General features: G+C 36.4%; 1 protein-coding gene across 8 annotated transcripts in view; it reads right to left on the reverse strand.

Annotated features, from left to right (window-relative positions):
* Positions 1–20,279, reverse strand: part of LOC115265479 (RING finger protein nhl-1) — a 261,579-nt gene that overhangs the window by 77,412 nt on the left and 163,888 nt on the right. For all 8 annotated transcript variants that reach the window (XM_029870772.2, XM_029870763.2, XM_029870767.2 and 5 more), the window contains one exon: positions 70–205. In XM_029870772.2, the coding sequence (XP_029726632.1) occupies positions 70–205 (136 nt within the window). The remainder of the gene's footprint in view (positions 1–69; positions 206–20,279) is intronic.

A 20,279-nucleotide genomic window follows, 5' to 3' on the forward strand; every position in this document is an offset into this window, starting at 1 on the left:
GGAGAGAGAGATGGTAGGAGTATTAGGTTTGGAGTGCTAGGTACATGTTTGAGAATCTAGAGGGCTTACCAGACGTCGGATCCGGCAGTTCGCCAGTGATCTCGATGTGCAGCTCCAGGAAGCGTTGCAGCGTGACGTTGGTCGGGAAGCCCTGCACACCCTGGTAGGGAATGCGGTGTTCTGCTCGACATTCTGGACATTTTACCTGTGGATTGGAAGATTGGTGAGAATCAATCGATTACTCGAATATGTCTGAAAAGCTGTGTTATAATTCCGTTTCCATTCCAGTTTCATTCCAGTTCCATCAAATTTTCATCAATGTGTCCAGGAACGTCTCTGATTTCATTTGGAAATATTGATTTTATCAAAAAAAAAAAAAATCTAAAGGTTTTGCAGAAATCCACATTTATGGAGAAACTTCAGAAGGAATACCAGAAAGATCTCCAAAAGGAATCCTAGCTGAGCTGCGGATAAACTGCTAGAAAATATTACTGTAGAATTTCTGGATTCGCAATAACTTCCGGATGAATTTGAGAATCAATTCTTAGAAATTCTGGAGGAACGTGTGAAAAAATGACTGAAGAACGTCCAGAAGATAATTTTTAAAGAATTTTTGGAGTAACTTCTGGAAGCAATCCCGAAACAGTTTCAAGAAGAATTTCTGAAGAAATTTCTGGAAGAATTCTCGCAGAACGGATTTGATGAAAACCCACAGGAATCTTCATAAATTTCAGAAATAAATCAAGAAAAAATATTTTCCGGAGAAACTTTCGTAGGGATTCACAGAGGATCTTCTGAAAACAAAAAAAATCCAAGAACTTTCAGAAGAATTCCCAGATGATCTTCCCCTAGAGTTTTAATACTTCAAAACGCGCGCCATTCTAAAAAATACAACACTACCAAAAAAACACCTCACTCGTCGTATACAGCATGAACGTAGTGCAGTTTTAGGACTAAGCAGACGCGCGTCCTTTAAGGTTAAGAGGACTTCCTGGAAGAATTTCCACTAACTCTTGGAGAATTACCGGAGCCGCTTTTAACGAAAACACCAGAAGAAAAATAAAAAGTTATAAACAGGAGTAGTTTCCACATGATATCTTCGGAGAAACATCTGGTAGAATTTCTACTGCAGATTTCGATGAATTTCTGGAACAATTCCTGAAAAATGTTTGAAAAACCCCAGGAAGATTTCCAGCAACAACTTACAGAATTCCCTGGAAAACCTGATACACTTTCCGGAGGAACTTCCGGGAGAATTTTTGAAGAAATTTCAAGAGGAATCCCAGGACGAATTTCAGAATGCGACTTCTGAAATATCCCCTAAGTAGCTCAATAAACAATTAAATTGGAATAGATCACGGAAGAACTTCTGAAAAAAAAAACCTTAAAGAACTTTCAGTAGAACTTTTAAAGGTAATGCTAGTGGAATCCCTAGCAGGATTTTCAATGGAATTCCTGGATTTTATGCGCGTACTTAGAACTCCTAGAGGAGCTTCCAATGAATCTTATAATGAATATCCCAGTGGAGCTCCTAGGGGAATTCCAAGCGAAAGTCCAAGAGAAATTTCTAGCGAACTTCTGGAACTGGAGGGATTCCCTGTTAGACTTTTAGAGCGATTTCCAAAAGAGCTTCTAGAAGAAATCTCAGAGGAACTTCAAGAGAAAATACCGGTGAAGCCCCAGAAGAATTTTCAGATGTACTTCTAGGGGAATACTCAGAATTTTTAGAATTTCCGTTTCTAGAAAAATTTGTGAAGGAACTCCTGGATGAATTCCCAGTTTAACTCCTAGAGGAAATCTCGGCAGAGTTCTTAGTATAATTCCTGGTAGAAATCCTACATGAAGTAACTTGGGGATTTCCTGGTGGATTTTCTGGAATAAATCCCAAAGGACGATTTTTAATTCGCATTTCTAATACAATTCCCGGTGAAACTTAAAAAAAAAAGTGTAAGTTTTAACGTAATTCCCGGAGTAGCTCCTAGAGAAATTCCCGGTGAAATTTCTGCAGGTGGTAGTTCCAGAAAAAAATTCTATTGGAATCTCTCGAATTCCCAGTAGAATTCTCAGATGAAGTTACTGGATTTTCCCGATGAATTCCCACAGGACGTTGTTAAGTTCCAGAAGAAAATCCGGGAAAATAATTTCCCGGAGGAACTTTTGAGACAATTGTCGGATGTTTCTCTGGGACTTTCAGAAGAATTTTCAGAGGACCTTTCCGTAAATTTTTTTGAAAATAATTTTCGGAAAATTCTTCTTAAGAATTATCAGAAACTCTTGAAAATTTTCCGGAGCCACTTTTTCCAAAACTTCGGAGGCAATTTGACAAATATAATTGGGAGTAGCTTTCACATGAAGTCCTCGGAGAAACATTTGGTGGATTTCCCTGAGGAATTTCCGGAAGAGATCTCATGAGAACTTCCAGAAGAAGTTTCAGATGAACTTGCACACGAGTTTCCGGAGAAACTTTCAAACAAATATGGGGAAAAAAATTTCTAAAAAATGTTGCACAAAATTCTTGAAGCAATTAAGGAAAAAAAAATTCCGGATGAACTTTTGAAAAAAAAAAAAAATACATAAGAACTTTAGACGATTCCGAAGGATCTTCATTTAGAATTTCTGCTGCAGATTTCGATGGATTTCCGAAGCTGTTTCCAGGTGAAGTTTTGGAGAAAGCCCAAGATTTCCAGTAATAACATTACTGGAAATTAGGATTTCCCAGAAAAACTCCTTATAAAATTCCCGGAGGGACTTCCGGGAGATCTTCTGAAACAACTTTAAGAGGAATCCCAGGAGGAACTTTGGAATGTAATTTAAGAGGGACTTCGGGAAATTCCCTGAGTATCTCAATAGAGAATCGAATAGGGAACTTAAAAAAAAAATCACAGTTGAAATCACGGACAAATTTCTAAAGCAGTATATGAAATAGATCACGGAAGAACGTCTGTAAGAATTTCCTAGAAGATTTCGCAGTCGCACTCTTAGAGGAGTTTTCGATGTGACTTCTAGAGAAATTCGCAATCAAACTTTTTGAAGAATTGCCAGTAGAACTCCTAGATTAATTCCAACTAGATATTTTAGAAGAAATTTCGGTGAGACCTCAATTTTTTTTGTCTAGTGAAACTTCAAGACGAAATCCCCGTGGATCTCCTAAAAGAATTCCCAGTTAATCTTATAGTGGAAATCTCGGTGGAACCACTAGAAGAATTCCCTGTGGACCCTAGTGAAACTCCTAGAGGAATTTCAAGTGGAACACCTAGCGAGAAACTTTTGGACTGGAGAGCTTCTCGAAGGAACTCCTAGAAGAATTTTTAATGGAACTCCTAGAAGAATTCTTAGCAGAACTTCAGGAGAGAATCACGGTTAAACCCCTCGAATTTCCGAAGATACTCCTAGGGGAATTCTCAGTAAAACTTCTTGAAGACGTGGGAAATTATCCGACAATTACCGAAATTATCGGTGAAAATCCTTGAGGAATTCTCAGTGGATGTCCTAGATGAATTCCCTGTGAAACTTCCCTGGAACTCTCAGTGGAACTCTTGAAGGAGTTCCTGGTGGAGCATCTACAGGAATTGGCAGTAGAACTCCTTGACGAATTTTTCAGTTTAATTCCCAATGCAATGCTTGCATCAATTCCCAGTTTAACTCCTAGAGGTATTCCCAGTAGAAATTTTAGAAGAAATCCCGGTGAAATCCCTTAAATAATTCCCTGTGGAACTTCAGAGGCAATGCCAGTGTATTTCCTTGGAGAATCGCCAGTAGAACTCCGATAAATTTCCGGTTGAACTTGTAGAGGAATATCTGGTGAAATATCAAAACACATGCCCGGTGAAACTTCTGGATGAATTCTCAGTCGAATTCCCAGAGGAATACCCAGTGTAACTACTACAGGAATCCCCAGTGGAACTCTCAGAAAAATTTCTGGTGGAACTTTCCGATGGATTTCCGGCGGAACCTCCAGAGGTCCTACATGAATTTTTCGGTGAACTCCTAGAGGAATTGGTAAAACAAATCCCAGTGAAACTTCTTTAGGAATGCCCAGTGGAACTTCTGAAGAAATTTTTGGTAGAACTTCTACAGGAATTTGCAGTAGAACTCCTGGATTAGTTTCACATACCAATTGCACCTGTAGAAGAATTAAAAGTTTGACTCGTAGAGCAAATATGAAGTTATATTTTAATTCTTTTCCAGTGCCGTTCCAGCCCTATTTCATATATTTTTCGGTTTTATTGGAGTTCTGCATCTTGTTTTAGTTTTGTTGCAGTCTTACATCAATTTAATTTCAGTTCTGTCTCATGTTTATTCCTGTTTTTATATTGTTTCCGTCCCGTTCAAGATTTATTGTAGACCTATTTAAATTCTGTTTTAGCTATGTTTTAATATTTCTTTTTCTATCCCGTTTCCCCTTTTTTTACTCCTGTTTTAGTCTTAATGCAGTTTTTTATTCCGTTCGGTTCTGCTTATACCCTGTTTCAGTTTCGTTTCATCCTCGTTCCACGTTTGCTTCAGTCCTGTTTTACTTCTGTTCCAGTTACATTTCCGTGCTGATTAGGTCCTGCTTAAATCTTGTGTGTTTCGGAGGTTCCTTCAGGCGTCACCTTATATATTCAGAGATTCTCTCAGGCATTTATTTAGCAATTCCCCAAAAAAGTTCCCAATAGATTCTTCTGGAAGTTTCTCAATAATTTCTACAGTAGTTCATTCAGGTATTCCTGCAGCAGGAAATGCTTAAGATTTATTCAGACCTTTCTTCTGTGATTCTTTCCAAAAATTGTTGGTGATGCTTCAGAAATTTCTCCATTGCATTCGGCAATGCAATTCCTGCAGAAATTATTCCAGAATGTATTATATGGCATTTTTCAAGAAACTTTCCAAGAAACTCTTCTTAAAATATAAACCGAAGATTCTCCAGTTCTTCGAGGTATTCTTTCAAACATTCCTTTATTTTTTTCATTTTTTTAGATCATTTTTTCAGTGGTTCTTCAAATAGTTCTCCAGGATTTCTTTCTTGTTTCTGCGGGATTTTCTACAGAGATTTCTCCAGGTACTTTGTGTACTTATCCCATCAGAAATTGTATTATTTTTTATGAAAAATCCACCAGAGATATTTCTATGAGCTCGAAAAGTCCTCTGAAATTGATTGAGAAATTTCTTTAGGAATTCAACCATAACCTTTGTCTGCAATTTCTGTAGAAATTTTTCAATGATTTCTACGAAAATGCAAATATCCATTAAAGAATCCCTTAGAAATCTCTTTAGAAACTTTTTAATATTTTTTTCCTTGGGATTACTTTCAGAGATCCTCCAAAAGATTCCCATGTTCTTTATCTAAGAATTAAGGATATATATTAAGAAGTTTCTACATATATTCTCTCGGGGATTCATCCCGAAATTCCTACAGAGATAACTTCAAAAATTGTTTAAGGAATTCTTGTCCAAAATTTTTATAAAAATTGCTTCTGGGAATCTCCAAAGGTATTACCGAGAAATTTTTTTAATGGATCCCTACAGGGATTCTTACAATTTTTGTTTCAGCAATTTGTGGGCAGTTTTTGGAAAATTTCTGAAAAAAAAAACTCCCTAAAAAAATCCGAGGAGATAATTCTGACGAAACCGCAGGAGCAATTCCTAAAAGAAATCCTTAAAGGAGTTTCTGTATGATACTCTTAAGAAATTTCCCAAAGAATTCTTGAAGGAACCCTTGGAAGGGTTTGCGAAGGAATCTTTGCAGGTTTTTTTAACCGTTCAGGACGCGCGCCTATTTGATACTAAAACTGCACCGCGCTCGCGTTCTATACGACGAGCGAGATTTTGTTTTTGGTACTCTTTACAACGGCGCGCGTCCTGAAAAATTAAAATTAAGAGATATTTCTGAAAAAAAAACCTAATGGAAAAACTATTGAAAAAGTCTGAAAAATTCCTGAAATTCTGAAAAAGATCTTGGAGATATTTTTGAAGCAATTCGAGCAGAAGTATCTGAGAAAAAAAATCGCTGAAGGAATTCCGGAAGAAATCTCCAGTAGAAGCCCTGTAGTTATCTCAGAAGATACACTTGAATGAATCTCTAGAGAAATATCTGAAGAAATTCCTGGGCAGTTCATGAAGGAATCCCAGGAGGAATTTTTGTAGAACTTCTTGTTCAAACTACATGAGAAAGCGTTCGTGGAATTCCTAAAAAAAAACTTATCGAGGAATTTTTAGGAAAATTCCTGAAGAAATCCTTTAATAAAATTCTTGGAGGATACCGTGAAAGTATTCCTGGAGCAATTCATATAACTTAAGGAGTTCTTGCTGGAATTTTTGAAGAAACACCTAGATAAGCTTCTGTAAAGATCCCTTGAAACACTCTTGAGATGCTTTCAAATGATTTCCGAATGAAATTCATAGGACATATTTCTAAATGAATTCCTTTAGGAATTCGTGAAGAAATCCATACAGCATTCCTTGAAGGAAATGTCAGAGAAATTGCTGGGAAAATAAATGGAGGAATTCCTGCCGGAATCACTGAAAGTAATAATGCAAGAATCTGTGAAGGAATTCCTGCAGTATTTTCTAGAAGATTTCCTGAAGAAATTTCTGGACCCATTACTGCGGCGAAATTCATTGTAATCCTTAAACCATGCCTGATCGAATTTCTAGTGGACTTCTTGAAGAAATACATGCACGAATTTCTGAAGGAGTATCAGGAAGATTTCAATTGAAAGACTTTATGAATTTATTATATTTCTGGAGAAACATTTCGAAGACTTTTTTAATCGAGTCCCTAGAAGAATTTCAAAAAGAATCCCTGGCGGAAATCTTCCTAAAAGAATTCCTCAAGCAAATTTATTGAGAAATCTGCTAGGAAGATTTGAAGAAAACACTGGAGACATTTCTTCAAAAGAAGAAATTGCTGGAGAAGTTTCCGACATAAACCTTGGTGGATTTCTAAACCAAATTCCTGGAGTAATTCCTGAAGGAATCAATTTTGACAAAAAAAAAAACAAATTAATCCACCTAGAGTTGATAGTGACTTTCTCGTCGAATATGTTCTCACAATCTTTCCGTCAACGTAAGTCAAAGTGTTCCTGAATCTTGATATTGTTATTGATGGCACTAACAAGCTAAGATATAACTTATTACACAATCACAGATCACTTTGCGGTCTTCGACAAAGTTTTTTCTGCACATTTTAGGCTTTATTTTATTGACCGTTGAAAACAAGAACGATAGGTAGTGAGTAAAGTGAGACGTCTGTTTGTATGTGAGTTTAATTTGTCAAGATTTTGTTATCATACACATATTTATCGCTTGCATTGATTGGGTTCCCAAAAAAAAACACGATTTGATTTATCTCATGCATGATCACTTTTACATTTGAGTGTAGAATTAGCATTTAAGTTAAAATACACAAAAAAAAAAATAAAAAAAAAACTTTTACATTTGACCACTTCCAGTGGGACACCCGGAACTGATTTCGTGACACTACCGGTTGTCTAAAATATGGTCTGAGGCTATGTTCTAACGCATCGATCATCGTGCTATCAAAAAAGCTGTTATTTGATGTACTGTAAAACCCCGTGTTTTCATCACTTTTTAATACGACACTTTCAAATTCGTACCCCACTCATTCGACATTTGTCGAATTAGAAAATGATCAAATGTCACAGTTTAATACACTGCAAATACAACTGATCCGATATTGTGATGCTACTCACACCCGCAGCGAATCCTGCGGAAGCTGCTACTTCTTGAAGTTCAAATTTGGTGCTATCCGACTCCTGATCCGTTTGGTGATCAACCGCAGTGAACTTTGGAAGCCAGCAATCGTAAAATGAACAAGCTATCAATTCGTATCACCTCAATATCTGTAGGATTTGTGTTCAAAAACAAATCCTACCATCTAAACAAAAACTAAAATAGAGTTAGTTAATCGAATTAGAAGTTTACCCAGGTAATTTGACAGCAATCATTGTCGAATTAGCGTGGTTTTATGGTACCACACGCATGGGTTTGGTTCAATTTCACATTTTACCACTTTCCAAGTCACTTTCGGTTCACATTTTACCACTTACCGATTGTCCCTGATGTGGTCTTAGACTAGTTTCATGCAAATTGTTAATCAGTTTTCCTAGAAAGTCGCGAATTGATGTACCGCATACATGGGTGTGGTTCATTTATGCATTTCGCCAGTTCGGGCGATACACTCGAAACTGGTTCCGGAACACTACCGGTAGTCTTAAATATGGCCTGAGGCTATTTTGTTGCTGACCGTTCTTCGCGTTATCGAAGAAGCCGTTATTAATTGTGCTGCCTGCATGCGTTTGGTTCCGTTCTACATTTGACCACTTCCGGTGGGCTACCTGGAACCGGTTTCGGCACACTATTGGTTTTCCAAAGTGTGGTCTATGCTTGTTTTTTTTTTGTTAACCGTTCATCAGGCTACCTTAAAAGTCATTTAATGTGTCGCATTTACGGGTTTGGTTCTCCTTTACATTTGACCTCTTCCGATGGGGCACCCGTAATTGGTTGTGGAACACTACCGGTTGTCCCAAATATGACCGTAATCTTTTTTTGCCAAATCAAGATACCTATAAATCCACGATTTCATGTGTCGCATGCATGGGTTTGGTTCACTTTTTTATTTGACCATTTCCGGTGGGACACCCGGAACCAGTACCGGATCACTACTGGTTCACATATGTTCTGAGAATATTTTCCTGCTTACTGTTCATCAGAATATAAAATAAAACACTATTTAATATGTCGCATGCATGGGTTTGGTTAACTTTTATACTTGGCCACCTCCGGCGGGACATCTGGAACCGGTTCCGGAACACTACTGGTTCCGATATGGTCTGGGAATGCTGTCCTGCTTACTGTTTATTAGGTTATCGAAAAAGCCACGGTATGATATGTCGCATGCATGGTTCTACTTCAATTTATATTTGGCCACTTCCGGCGGGACACCCGGAACTGGTTCCGGAACACAACCGGATCAAATATGGTCTGACAATATTTTCCTGTTTACCGTTCATCAGGATGTCAAAAAAGCCACTATTTGATATGTCACGCATGGGTTTTTTTTTTAACTTTTATACTTGGCCACCTCCAGCGGGACATCTGGAACCGGTTGTGCAATACTACCGGTTCCGATATGGTCTAAGAATGTTTTCTTTCTTACTGTTCATGAGGTTATCGAAAAAGCCACGGTTTGATATGTCGCATGCATGGGTTTAATTCACTTTTATGTTTAGCCACTTCCGGCGGGACACCCGGAACCGGTTCCGGGACACTACCGGTTCAGATATGGTATGAGGTCATTTTTCTGCTTACCGTTCATCTAGTTATCAAAAATTCCGTAGTTTGAAGTGTCGCATGGATGGGTTTGTAGCGTTTTCATACCTGGCCCCTTTCTGGGGTACCGGTCCGGTACACCTAGATGGCCATAACTCCTGGCCATTACATAAATACTGCCAAAAAGTGATGTGAGTTTTTTTGTACACACACACAGATACACACACATACTACACACATACATACACACATACATACACACACATACATCACCTGAATTCGTCGAGCTGAGTTGATTGGTATATGAGAATCGATCCTCCGGGCCTCCTATCAAAAATTCATTTTTGGAGTGAACATATAGCCTTTCCAGTACACTTGGTGTACGAGAAAAGCAAAAAGACATATATGATGTCTTGAAGCAGTCCTTGGGCATTTTTTTTTGGACGAATTTCATAAAGAATTTCCGAAGGAATCTCCAGAAAACTATGGAAGAATTTCTGAAGGAGACTGTGGAATATTCTGTAAAGGAATCCTTTGAGCAATTCATGAGAAATTCTGGAGTTTAGATTTTCTGAAGAAACTCGTGGTTTCTCGAACGGATTTCTGAATGGAGGATCTTCTGAGGAAGCCAACACACGCTTTGCTAGTGGAATTCTTTGAGATATTTCAGGAGAATCCTCAATGGGAAATTCTGGAAGAAATTCAAAAGGAATTTCTTATTCAATCCTTGAAAGATATGTTTACAGAATTTTTGGAAGAAATCCGTCTAAGACTTCCCGAAAGGAATTGCTGGAGAAAATTCTAAAGAAACCCATGAATTTCCTAAAAGAATCCCTGGCAGAGCTCTTAAAGGAGTTCTCAGAGGAATCTTCGAAGGCATTTATTACGCAATTTATTAAAAATTCCATGGAAGTTTTCTGCAGGAATCGCCGGTGCATTAAGATGTTGGAATTTCTGAAGATATCCATGGATGGTATCCTATATAAATTTTTCGATAAAATTCTGGAGAAATCTTTCAAAGAATTTCTGAAGGAATCAGAAAGTTATTTTGAGGCAATTTATGCAGATGTTCCAAAATATTGTTTTGGGAATTTTCTGAGAAATTACTAGTGAAATAGAGTATTTCCAGATCAACGCACGAATCACTTTTTTCAATTCAATTGACATTTTTGAGCTTCTATCTGAAAATGTTTTTCATGTTATTTATTTTTCACCTAACTTTTGAAAAGGGCGCATAAAAAACTTTATTTTCTTCTTCCAAAAATTATAATTCGAAAACGATTTGTTGGATTGAAATTATGTCGAAGATGTTTGGAGATATATGAAGGACTTTTTGAGAAAAAAAATACACAAAAACATTCATCGCGGATCTATGTTGGATGTCATATATTTAAAATTTTCCAAAAACCTCACTCTTCTATTTTTTTTTTTATTTTAATTCTGTAGAGAGCTGACTTTCAGCCTCAAAATTCACCAATAGCTCAGGATGGTCTAATGCTTCTAACTATTTTTTTTCTGAAATTTTCATTTTTCATCAAATTTTAAAACAAGCAAAAGGAAACAACTTTTAAGATTTTTCATATGAAAAATCGACTTTACGTACATCTTTCAATGAAAAACTATTCATTTTTTTTCCCACATCAAATTATTAAAAAAAACATGGGACATTGTTAAATGTTATTCAAGACGGTCAAAAAATTCTCACATCTAAAAAATAATTGAGCCAATTCTTTTTTTTTTATCTGCATTAACGAGATTTTTAGCCCTTGGCTAGTTCATCTCGGGACCCACGCTTTACTTCCCTTCCGAAGAAAGATCTCACATTTTGCGAGATTGTCGGGAGTGGGATTCGATCCCAGGTCCTCGGCGCGATAATCAAGTGTTCTAACCATCACACCAGGTCCGCTCCCTGAGCCAATTCTGATAAAAACTGTAAAACTGTAAAATAAAACACTAATAACATTTTTCACGGTCCCACACATTTTTCTTAGTTTTTTTATTCGCTGTAAGTATGGTTGCATGTGAACAAAACAATTCATAGTTTTTTTTTTCATTGGAACTTGTACGTAAAATATGTTTTTATTATAAAAATAAAAAAAATCATTTTGCTTATTTTGAAAATCGCAGAAAATTAAAAAATCGTGAAAAAATAGTTAGAAGCATTTGACCATCCTTACTTTAAATTTTAAGACTGGAAGTCAGCTTGCACCAAAAAAAAAATTGAAAAAAAAACGAAGGGTAAGGCTTTTGGAAAATTATGTGACATCTGCGATGAATATTATTCTCAGTGTATTTTTTTTCTAAAAGTCTTTCAGATATCCTCATACATCTCTAAAGACATCATTTAATCTAACAAATCGTTTTCGAGTTATATTTTTTTTAAAGAAACTATGGTGTTTTTCTTACGTCCTTTTCAGAGGTTGGGTGAGACGAAATGGTTATGTATAGATACAAAAGTAAATGATTCACGAAAACCAGTTCGAACAGAATCTCATTCAAATTGTAAAATATCAAGTAAAAAATAGCATACTTGTTCGTGTTTAAGGCTGGAAATGCTCTAAGTTTTATTCTGCTTTCACCCTGTTCCATTGGCGTATCTAGGATTTTTCCTAGGGGGTGCCTAGGGGATGCCAGTTTCAGTGGCTTTCGGGTTGTTTTGCTTTTTTTTTTGTTAATGGAAGTACCGATCCACCCTGAATTTCTTAGCATAATGATATACTGCGTCGCGGGAAAAATCAACCAGCAATTTGAAACGCTCTTTATTTTAAAGAAGAGCCTTTTTTTTAATTCGAACCGTTGTACTGATTTAACACTATCCCGCCATGTGAGGATTGAAAACTCGATTGCGTATATAAAAATAGTTATAAAGATCAATTGTAAGAGTTATAAATACTTTAAATTGCAAAATCAGGATAAATATTTGCATTGTACATGAAAATACTTTTTTACAGAGAAATTGTGAGTATGATTCTTGAAACTACAAAATTTGAACTCGATTATCCTGAGTTCCGTTCTGAAGGTTCACGAACATATTATCAATTTAGTTGAAGCCCGAAATTTTGTGCGAGCGAACTTTCTCTTCGGGATTCTGATGCTCGCACCAAACTCCGATTTCGACTGGATTGATAGTATATCTGGTGAACGAAATGCTGTATAAAACTGAAATTTTGACATACGTTAAACCAATATTGTAGTAATCAGTCAATATTTCCGCTTCGTAAATTTCGAATACAAAAGAATTTTGTGTCTTCGACAAAACATTCTTTTGGTAATTCCTCAGGAAATATTCCCGGCAATTGTTTTGCAATTCATTTAATTTAAGACTTCTTTTGTAAATCTCTCAGTAATTCCTTTGGATTTGGCAAATTTCTTCGATAATATCTTTGGTTTTCTTTCCGCAATTTCTATAAGAATTTATTTGATAATATGTTTGGAATTTGATACTAAACACCTTCACGCATCCTTTGAACATTTCATCGGCAGTTGCATTAGAAGTTCTTTTATACATCGTTTCTATTATTTTAATGAAAATTCTTAATTTTTTTTTATTAATGTGTATTTTAACACTTGGCTAATTCTACACTTAACAAAAATTCTTAAAACAATTTCTTCTACATTCTTCAGTAATTGTGAAAGGAATTCCTGCAGCAGACGCTGCAATTCCGATGTTACTTGCATTGAAAATATATTTGGGAATTCAATCAGCAATTCCTTTGGAAATTTTGGAAACTTCGATTATTACTTTGGGTACTTCTTCGGTTATTTCTTTGTAAATTGATTCGGCAAATTTCTTAGAGATTTTCTTCGGGAATTTAATGGAAAAAAGAAATCTTTGGCGGTTCTTTAAAATTCTTTCACGATGATTCTACGGCAATTGGAATTCTTTTTTTCCGAAATTCCTTTGATGATTTCAAAAAAATCTTTGAGAATTTCCTTGATTTTTTTTTTTGAGTGTTTGTGAAAACTTTTATAAAATGTATTTTGGCAATTTATTTTGAGATTGGATTTGGCCAAATTCTTTAAAAAGCCTTAATATTTTCTTCACGTGTTCCTCTGGTAATTCTTATATGAATTCTTTTTTTTTTTATCTGTATTAACGAGATTTTTAGCCCTGGGCTAGTTCATCTCGGGACCCACGCTTTACTTCCCTTCCGAAGGAAGAACTCACATTTTGCGAGTTTGTCGGGAGTGGGATTCGATCCCAGGTCCTCGGCGTGATAGTCAAGTGTTCTAACCATCGCACCAGGTCCGCTCCACATATGAATTCTTTTGCAACTACTTTGAAAGTCCTAAGGTAATATTGATGGATTTTTTTTCCGGTAATTTCTTTGGGATTTTTTCAGGAAGTTTTTCGTGAATTTTATAGGGTTTTCTTTGAACAAGTCCAGTTGAGAATTTCTGAATTTCCAATTCAGCAATTTTCGGAAGCAAATAATATAAATTCAATAAAATCATATCGAATTAAAAAAATTAATACGATAAAACTGCCTCAATAAATTGCGAAACAACAGAAAAAAGATTTGCTGAAATAATTTCAAAGGAATAGCCATTGAAACTACAGAAAAAAATCCAAACTATCAATGTTCTCCAATCTGCAAGTGAGGTGAACCTTTCTATTGATGTGGAAAAAAAATCAATTTGAACTTTTAGTTTTCGAGTTATTGAGAGACGAACGCAATTTAACGGCTGACGATTACCGTTAAATTACGTTTGCCACTCAATAACTCGAAAACTTCAAGTTCAAATAAATATTTTTTCTCCTCAGTAGAAAGGTATACCTCACTCGCAGATTGGAGAACATTGAAAGTGAACTTTTAAGTGACCTTGGCGAAAATTGAGGCAAATGTTCGTCCGAAATGCGTTAACGGTTAACGGCAAGCGTTCCCACCACTGACCATGAGTAATACCATGAATAATTTCTAGAGTAATCCACGAATAAAAACTCCAGAGGATTTCCTGGATGAGTCTTTAGAAAAATCCCTGGAAGAATCAAAGACATTTCTGGAAGTATCCGAGGAAAACTGCCTTTAGAAGAATCCCAGCAAGAATGTCAGGAGAAATCCCTAGAGGGATTGCTGCAAGTATCACAGTAAGAATTTCTGGAGGAGGCCTTAGGAGGCATTCCTGAAACATTATAAGCAGCAGGAATTGCTTATAGAATCCCAGGAGGAACTCCTGGATAAAAGTCAAGAGGAGTTCCTGGAGAAATATAATGAGAAATATTTGAAGAAATTCCAGGAAAAATTCTACTAGATTTCCAGGAGGAAACACCGAAGGTTCTTCTGCAAGGCTCCTAGGGAGATTGCCCTGAATAATCCCAGCAAGTTTTTGAAGGAATCGCTGGAAAAATTCTTAGAAGAATCCCTAGAAAATTCCGGGAAGTAAGAATTTCTGGAGGAGTTCTAGGAGGAATTGCTGGAAGAACCACAGCAGAAATGGCTTGAGAAATTCAGCTGAAATTCCTGGAGAAAGGTAAAAAGGAGTTCCTGGATGAATACCATGAGAAATTTATGAGAGAACCCTTGGATAAAATGTCTTGGATAAAAACCGGTAAAACATAATTTTTATTCATTAAAAGTGAAATTTTGCACCAATAAATATTGAATACTGAAATGCTCCATAATAAAATACAAATGCTCCATGGAAAAATGCAAATGCTCCATAAAAAATTAAAAGTGTACCCATAGAAAATTGAATATTGCTCCATAGAAAAATTAAATTGCACCATAAAAAATTGAAATTGCATCATAGAAAAAAGACAAATGCTCCATAAGTATTATCGAACTGCACCATAGAAAATATGAATTGCTCCATGAAAAATTGAAAATCCTCCATAGATAGAATATTCTCATAATTTAATTCGACTGGGCTGAATTGCTTTACATTGCACTGCTTTAGTGGTGCTAATGTTTAACGTTATGGAGAATTTTCATTTTTTCATGGAGCAAATTGTATTTTATGTGGTGCAGTTTGATAATACTTATGGAGCATTTGTCTTTTTTCTATGGTGCAATTTCAATTTTTTATGGTGCAATTTAATTTTTCTATGGAGCAAGATTCTATGGGTACACTTTTAATTTTTTATGGAGCATTTGTATTTTTCCATGGAGCATTTGTATTTTATTATGGAGCATTTCAGTATTATTTATTGGTGCAAAATTTCTCTTTTAATGAGAAAATTTGATGTTTTACCGGTACATTTTTTATAATGTATGGAACGTTTTCAATTATTTATGGGTAACATTGCACATTTTCATGGAACATATGTTCATTCTTTATGGAGCGCTTTTTGATTTTCTATGGAGCATTTGCAATTTGTTATGGTTGCAATAACCTTTTGCCGATAAAAATTCCTGGAGGAATTACCGGAGAGCTTCTGAAGAAATCACAGGAAAAATATCAGGAGGTATTCTTAGAGGGATTCTGGGATGTATCATTGTAGAAATCCCAGCAGAAATCCTAGGAGAAATTGCTGGAAGAAACTACATATACAGGAATTTCTAGAGAAACCCCACGAGGAATGCCTGGGGGAATCCAAAGAAAATAATCCATGGAATATCTAGAGAAGCTCCTGCAAGAACCGGTAAAGATATTGTGAAGAATCTATAGAGAAGGCCCTGGTGGAATCGCAGAAGGAATTTCTGAAGGAATCTCAGGACGATTTCCCAGAAGAATTCCAGCCATAATGCTAGGATAAATTCGTATAGAAATCACTAGAAGAATTTCTGTACGTATCATAGTAAGAATTTCTGGAGGAATTGCTGGAAGAACCGCAGGAGGAGTTTCTGCAGGAATTCTATGAGGAATTTCTGGAGGAATCTTTGGATAAAATCTCTGGAGGAATTCCTGGATGAATCCTTGGAGAAATCCCTGGTTGAACAACCGAAAGAATTTCTGCAAGAATTCCAGGAAGCTTGCCTGAAAAAAATACCAGCAAAGAAGCCATGGGAAAGCTCCAGGAGAAACCGTAGCATAATTTCTGAAGTACCAGTCTAGGAATTTCTGGAAGAAGAATTCCGGGAGATATCATTGAAGTTACTTCTATAGAAATCCTAGAATCAAGAATGCCGGGGGTATCCTAAGAGAAGTTCCTCTAACAAATACCTGGAGAAATATCTACAGTTCACCTTGAAAGAATCGGTGGAAGAATACTGGAGCAATTCCTGATGGAATCGCAGGAAGACTTCCCGAAAGTGTTGCAGCAAGTTAGTATGCCAGGAGAAATCCCTAGAAGTATTTCTAAAGGGCTCCTAATAGATATTGCTTGAAGAATTCCAACTGGAATTCATAGAGGAAGATCAATAGAAGTTCTTGGAGAAATCCCCTATGGAATTTCTGGAAGAATCTCAGGAGGAAGTCCTGAATAAATCCTTGAAGAAAAATCCCAGGGTGATTTTCTGGAAAAAAATCCGGAAGAACTTTCCTAGTAGAATTCCTGAAGGTACCACAGTGAGAATTTTAAAAGGAGTTTCAAGAGAAATTGCTGGAAGAAACGCAGCAGGCGTTGCTTGAGGAATCCAAGCCACAATTGGGTTTTTGAATTATGAAAAATGTATCGATTTTTGCCTTTCTCGTACACCATGGTGTACCAAAAGGCTATATGTTCACTCCAAAAACGAAATTGTGATAGAGCCCCCAGAGGGGCAAGTTTCATATACAAATCGACTCAGCTCGACGAGTTGAGATGATGTCTGTGTGTATGTATGTATGTATGTATTAGACCGGGTCAACATGGTCATTTTTCCGGAACAAAGTTTTTTCGATGCCTTTCAACGTCCCAAACAGCTGTGCAAAATTTGGGCGCGATCGGTTGCGTCCCCACATTCCGCATTGCGTTTGAAATTTGTATGGAGTTTTATATGGGAATACCTACATTTTTGCATTTTCCTAATGTTATGCTTAAATTTGTCTTGAACTATGTAACAAATGATGTTAAAGTATAGCCTAGGCGATGCTGATCAACTTTGCCGAAGAGAGTAAGGTGCTAGAGCGACTCTGAAAAAAGTTATTAATTTCCAAAGTTAGATATCTCCGCGCAACTACTGAAAATCATTTTTGCTGCCAACACTGCCGGTGCTTCAAATGATCACTCTATCCTTGCATTCCATTCTGACATTTCATGGAAACCAATCCCCCATTTCATCAACAAACAACAATTTGGATTTGGTTCAAAAATGTTTTCCAGTCGATTTTCTACGTTTACCTTTATTATTTTTTATAACATTCTTATAATTCTAGGTCAGCTTTTGAGGAATACTTCCGGACCGGAAATGTTTTAGAGGAGTATGGGGAGCAATCAATATTCATCTTTCTGACTCGGTGACCACTTTATAAACAATTCCTTTCAACCTGGCTTGCGAAATATCTCAGAAATTTAGGAAATTATGACCACTCGGATTACTTCCGAGGTTGTTCCAGAATTTCTCAAGGAAGACAGCAGTTTTCAAGTATTTCTGTTTCCCGGCTTGTGATCACATTTTTCTTACTTTTCAAACCAAGAGCAATAAAAAGTGCTTTGATACTTTCGACCACAGAAGTAAATCTAAAAGCTGGTTTCCCTTATCCTCGAAGTCAGTAATTTGTGAGAGTTTTCATATGCGCAATTTGGCTACCATCGCAGATAGATGTAATGTTTCGTTTTCGAAAGTATAAAATATGCAAGCATTTTTCTTGCAGAAATTTGATTATTGATTGTTTATTTTATATTATTTTAAATTATGTGTAATTGTATAGAGTCTCCCCGAACATTGAGATAATCCTGCCGCTGCAGCTGTACTACATAATTATTATACCTATGATGTAGTGGTTCCAACAGTTTTAAACGATTTAACTTTTTGCGATCGTTTGCGTTCATGGTTGTAAAAAATGGTTCACAGACACACAAACATGTAAGTTAAATGGCACGTTAAATGGACACTGACTAGCAATATGGCAAAATAAAAAATACAATCATTTTCCCTCAGCTAATATAGGGAAGAGTAGAGTTCTTTGAAGACCGGCTTGCGATGTATCGAGTTTTATGACTTTGCTTGTGCTTCAGCTGTATGAGCTAAATTATTTTATTATCAGGAACTTGAATATTGACAAATTTTTAGTTGTGGAGGTGCCAACCTCTGATTTCATCTATTGCATTATTGTTCAAGGAATTCTGGTATTTTCACTTCATTCTTGTTTACGGGCGCATCAATTTTCGAAAGTTTGGTTCGATCGAATCCGTAATCCACTTGATTTTGCTACCGTAACGTAAACGGTCATTCGATTAAAAAAGGTCACACTTGTTTTCCAGTTATACTTGTTTTTCGGGGTTCGTGGAATAATCAGAACTGCACTAATGTAGTCAAAAATTCTCACATTATACTTTGTAATGCCATGGAGTTTCATTCGTCCCAAACCAGATTCAGGTAACTTCGTGAAATGGTCACCAGTAGTGGCTGGAAGGCTCGTCCGTTACTCCCCTGAAGCAAATCCGGAACCACAATCATTCCCTAGAAGACAGCCTAGACGACCATTGTTCCTAAAATTATTAGAATAAGAATAATAAGAACAAATAAGGGAAACAATGCGTAGAAAAACGACTGAGACCATGAGCTGTTGTTTTTAAACAACTTTTCCGAACAAATCAAGTTCAGAAATGTCAGAATGGAATGCAAGGATAAAGTGATCATTTGAAGCACCAGCAGTGTTGGCAGCAAAAATGGTTTTCAGTAGTTGCGCGGAGATATCTAACTTTGGAAATTAATAACTTTTTTCAGAGTCGCTCTAGCACCTTACTCTCTTCGGCAAAGTTGATAAGCATCCCCTAGGCTATACTTTAACATAATTTGTTACATAGTTAAAGACAAATTTAAGCATAACATTAGGAAAATGCAAAAATGTAGGTATTCCCATATAAAACTCCATACAAATTTCAAACGCAATGCGGAATGTGAGGACGCAACCGATTGCGCCCAAATTTTGTACAGCTGTTTGGGGCGATAAAAGGCATCGAAAAAACTTTGTTCCGGGTGGATGTGATCAAATTTTAATTTTCCCATACAACGTTGACCCACTCTAGTATGTATGTATGTGTGTGTATGTGTACAAAAAGGTCACCTAACTTTTAGATAGTAAATATCAACCGAATTCAACGGTCGATGGCTTATTCGACGCGGAATCTGGTCCCATTGTTTCCTATTGAAAATGGTTCGGATCGGTCCAGCCGTTCCGGAGTTATGTCTATATAGGTGTTCCGGACCGGTACATGACATGAAAATGCATCAAACCCATACATGCAGCACATCAAATTGCGGCATTTTCGATAACTTGATGAACGGTTATCATAACGTACACGACGAATGCGATGTTATGAATCGTATTATTCGACTTCTTTTTATTAAAACAAAAAAGGACAACTCACGCCGCTTCCAGTGTAAAACTTAACACTTTTGGATTGAAAACTTACACTCAACACCACATCATTCTTATGAAATAAGCTGATTAATTGTGATGACATTCTAATTCATCTCAATGTTTTCCTAAATCAAATTGACTTACCTGTGTTTTCCGAATATGGGTCAGTTCGGCAAGCAACTCGAAGCTGAACGTAAAGTTCGGCATTTTTTTCTACTAGGGCCGAGTCATAAATTGAATCACCAGGGTCACTGATAGATTTTATGTTCAAAAATAGTTCACTACCGAATAAATTTTCCCTTTCGCAACAAATTCACACGACAATCACAATCAGAGAGCAATTTTTTTCTTGTTATCACATTTCACATCGCATCATGTACGCATAACAGGTTCTCGCTAATATGAGTTTGAATGTATACGTAAACAAATTTGCTAATGCATTTGTACGAGTTAATTGACATACTAATGCAAGTAGAGATGTCATAATAAAATGAAATTGCAAAATGCGATTTCGAATGTTATTTTGCGAGTTAGCCGGTGTAATTATGCGATAATGTTTCGTTCATCGCATAAAACATTAAAATAACGTGTATTTCCCACTTTGGTTGCACATAGGG

Source organism: Aedes albopictus, chromosome 2, assembly GCF_035046485.1.
Source record: "Aedes albopictus strain Foshan chromosome 2, AalbF5, whole genome shotgun sequence".
Classification (NCBI taxonomy): domain Eukaryota; kingdom Metazoa; phylum Arthropoda; class Insecta; order Diptera; family Culicidae; genus Aedes; species Aedes albopictus.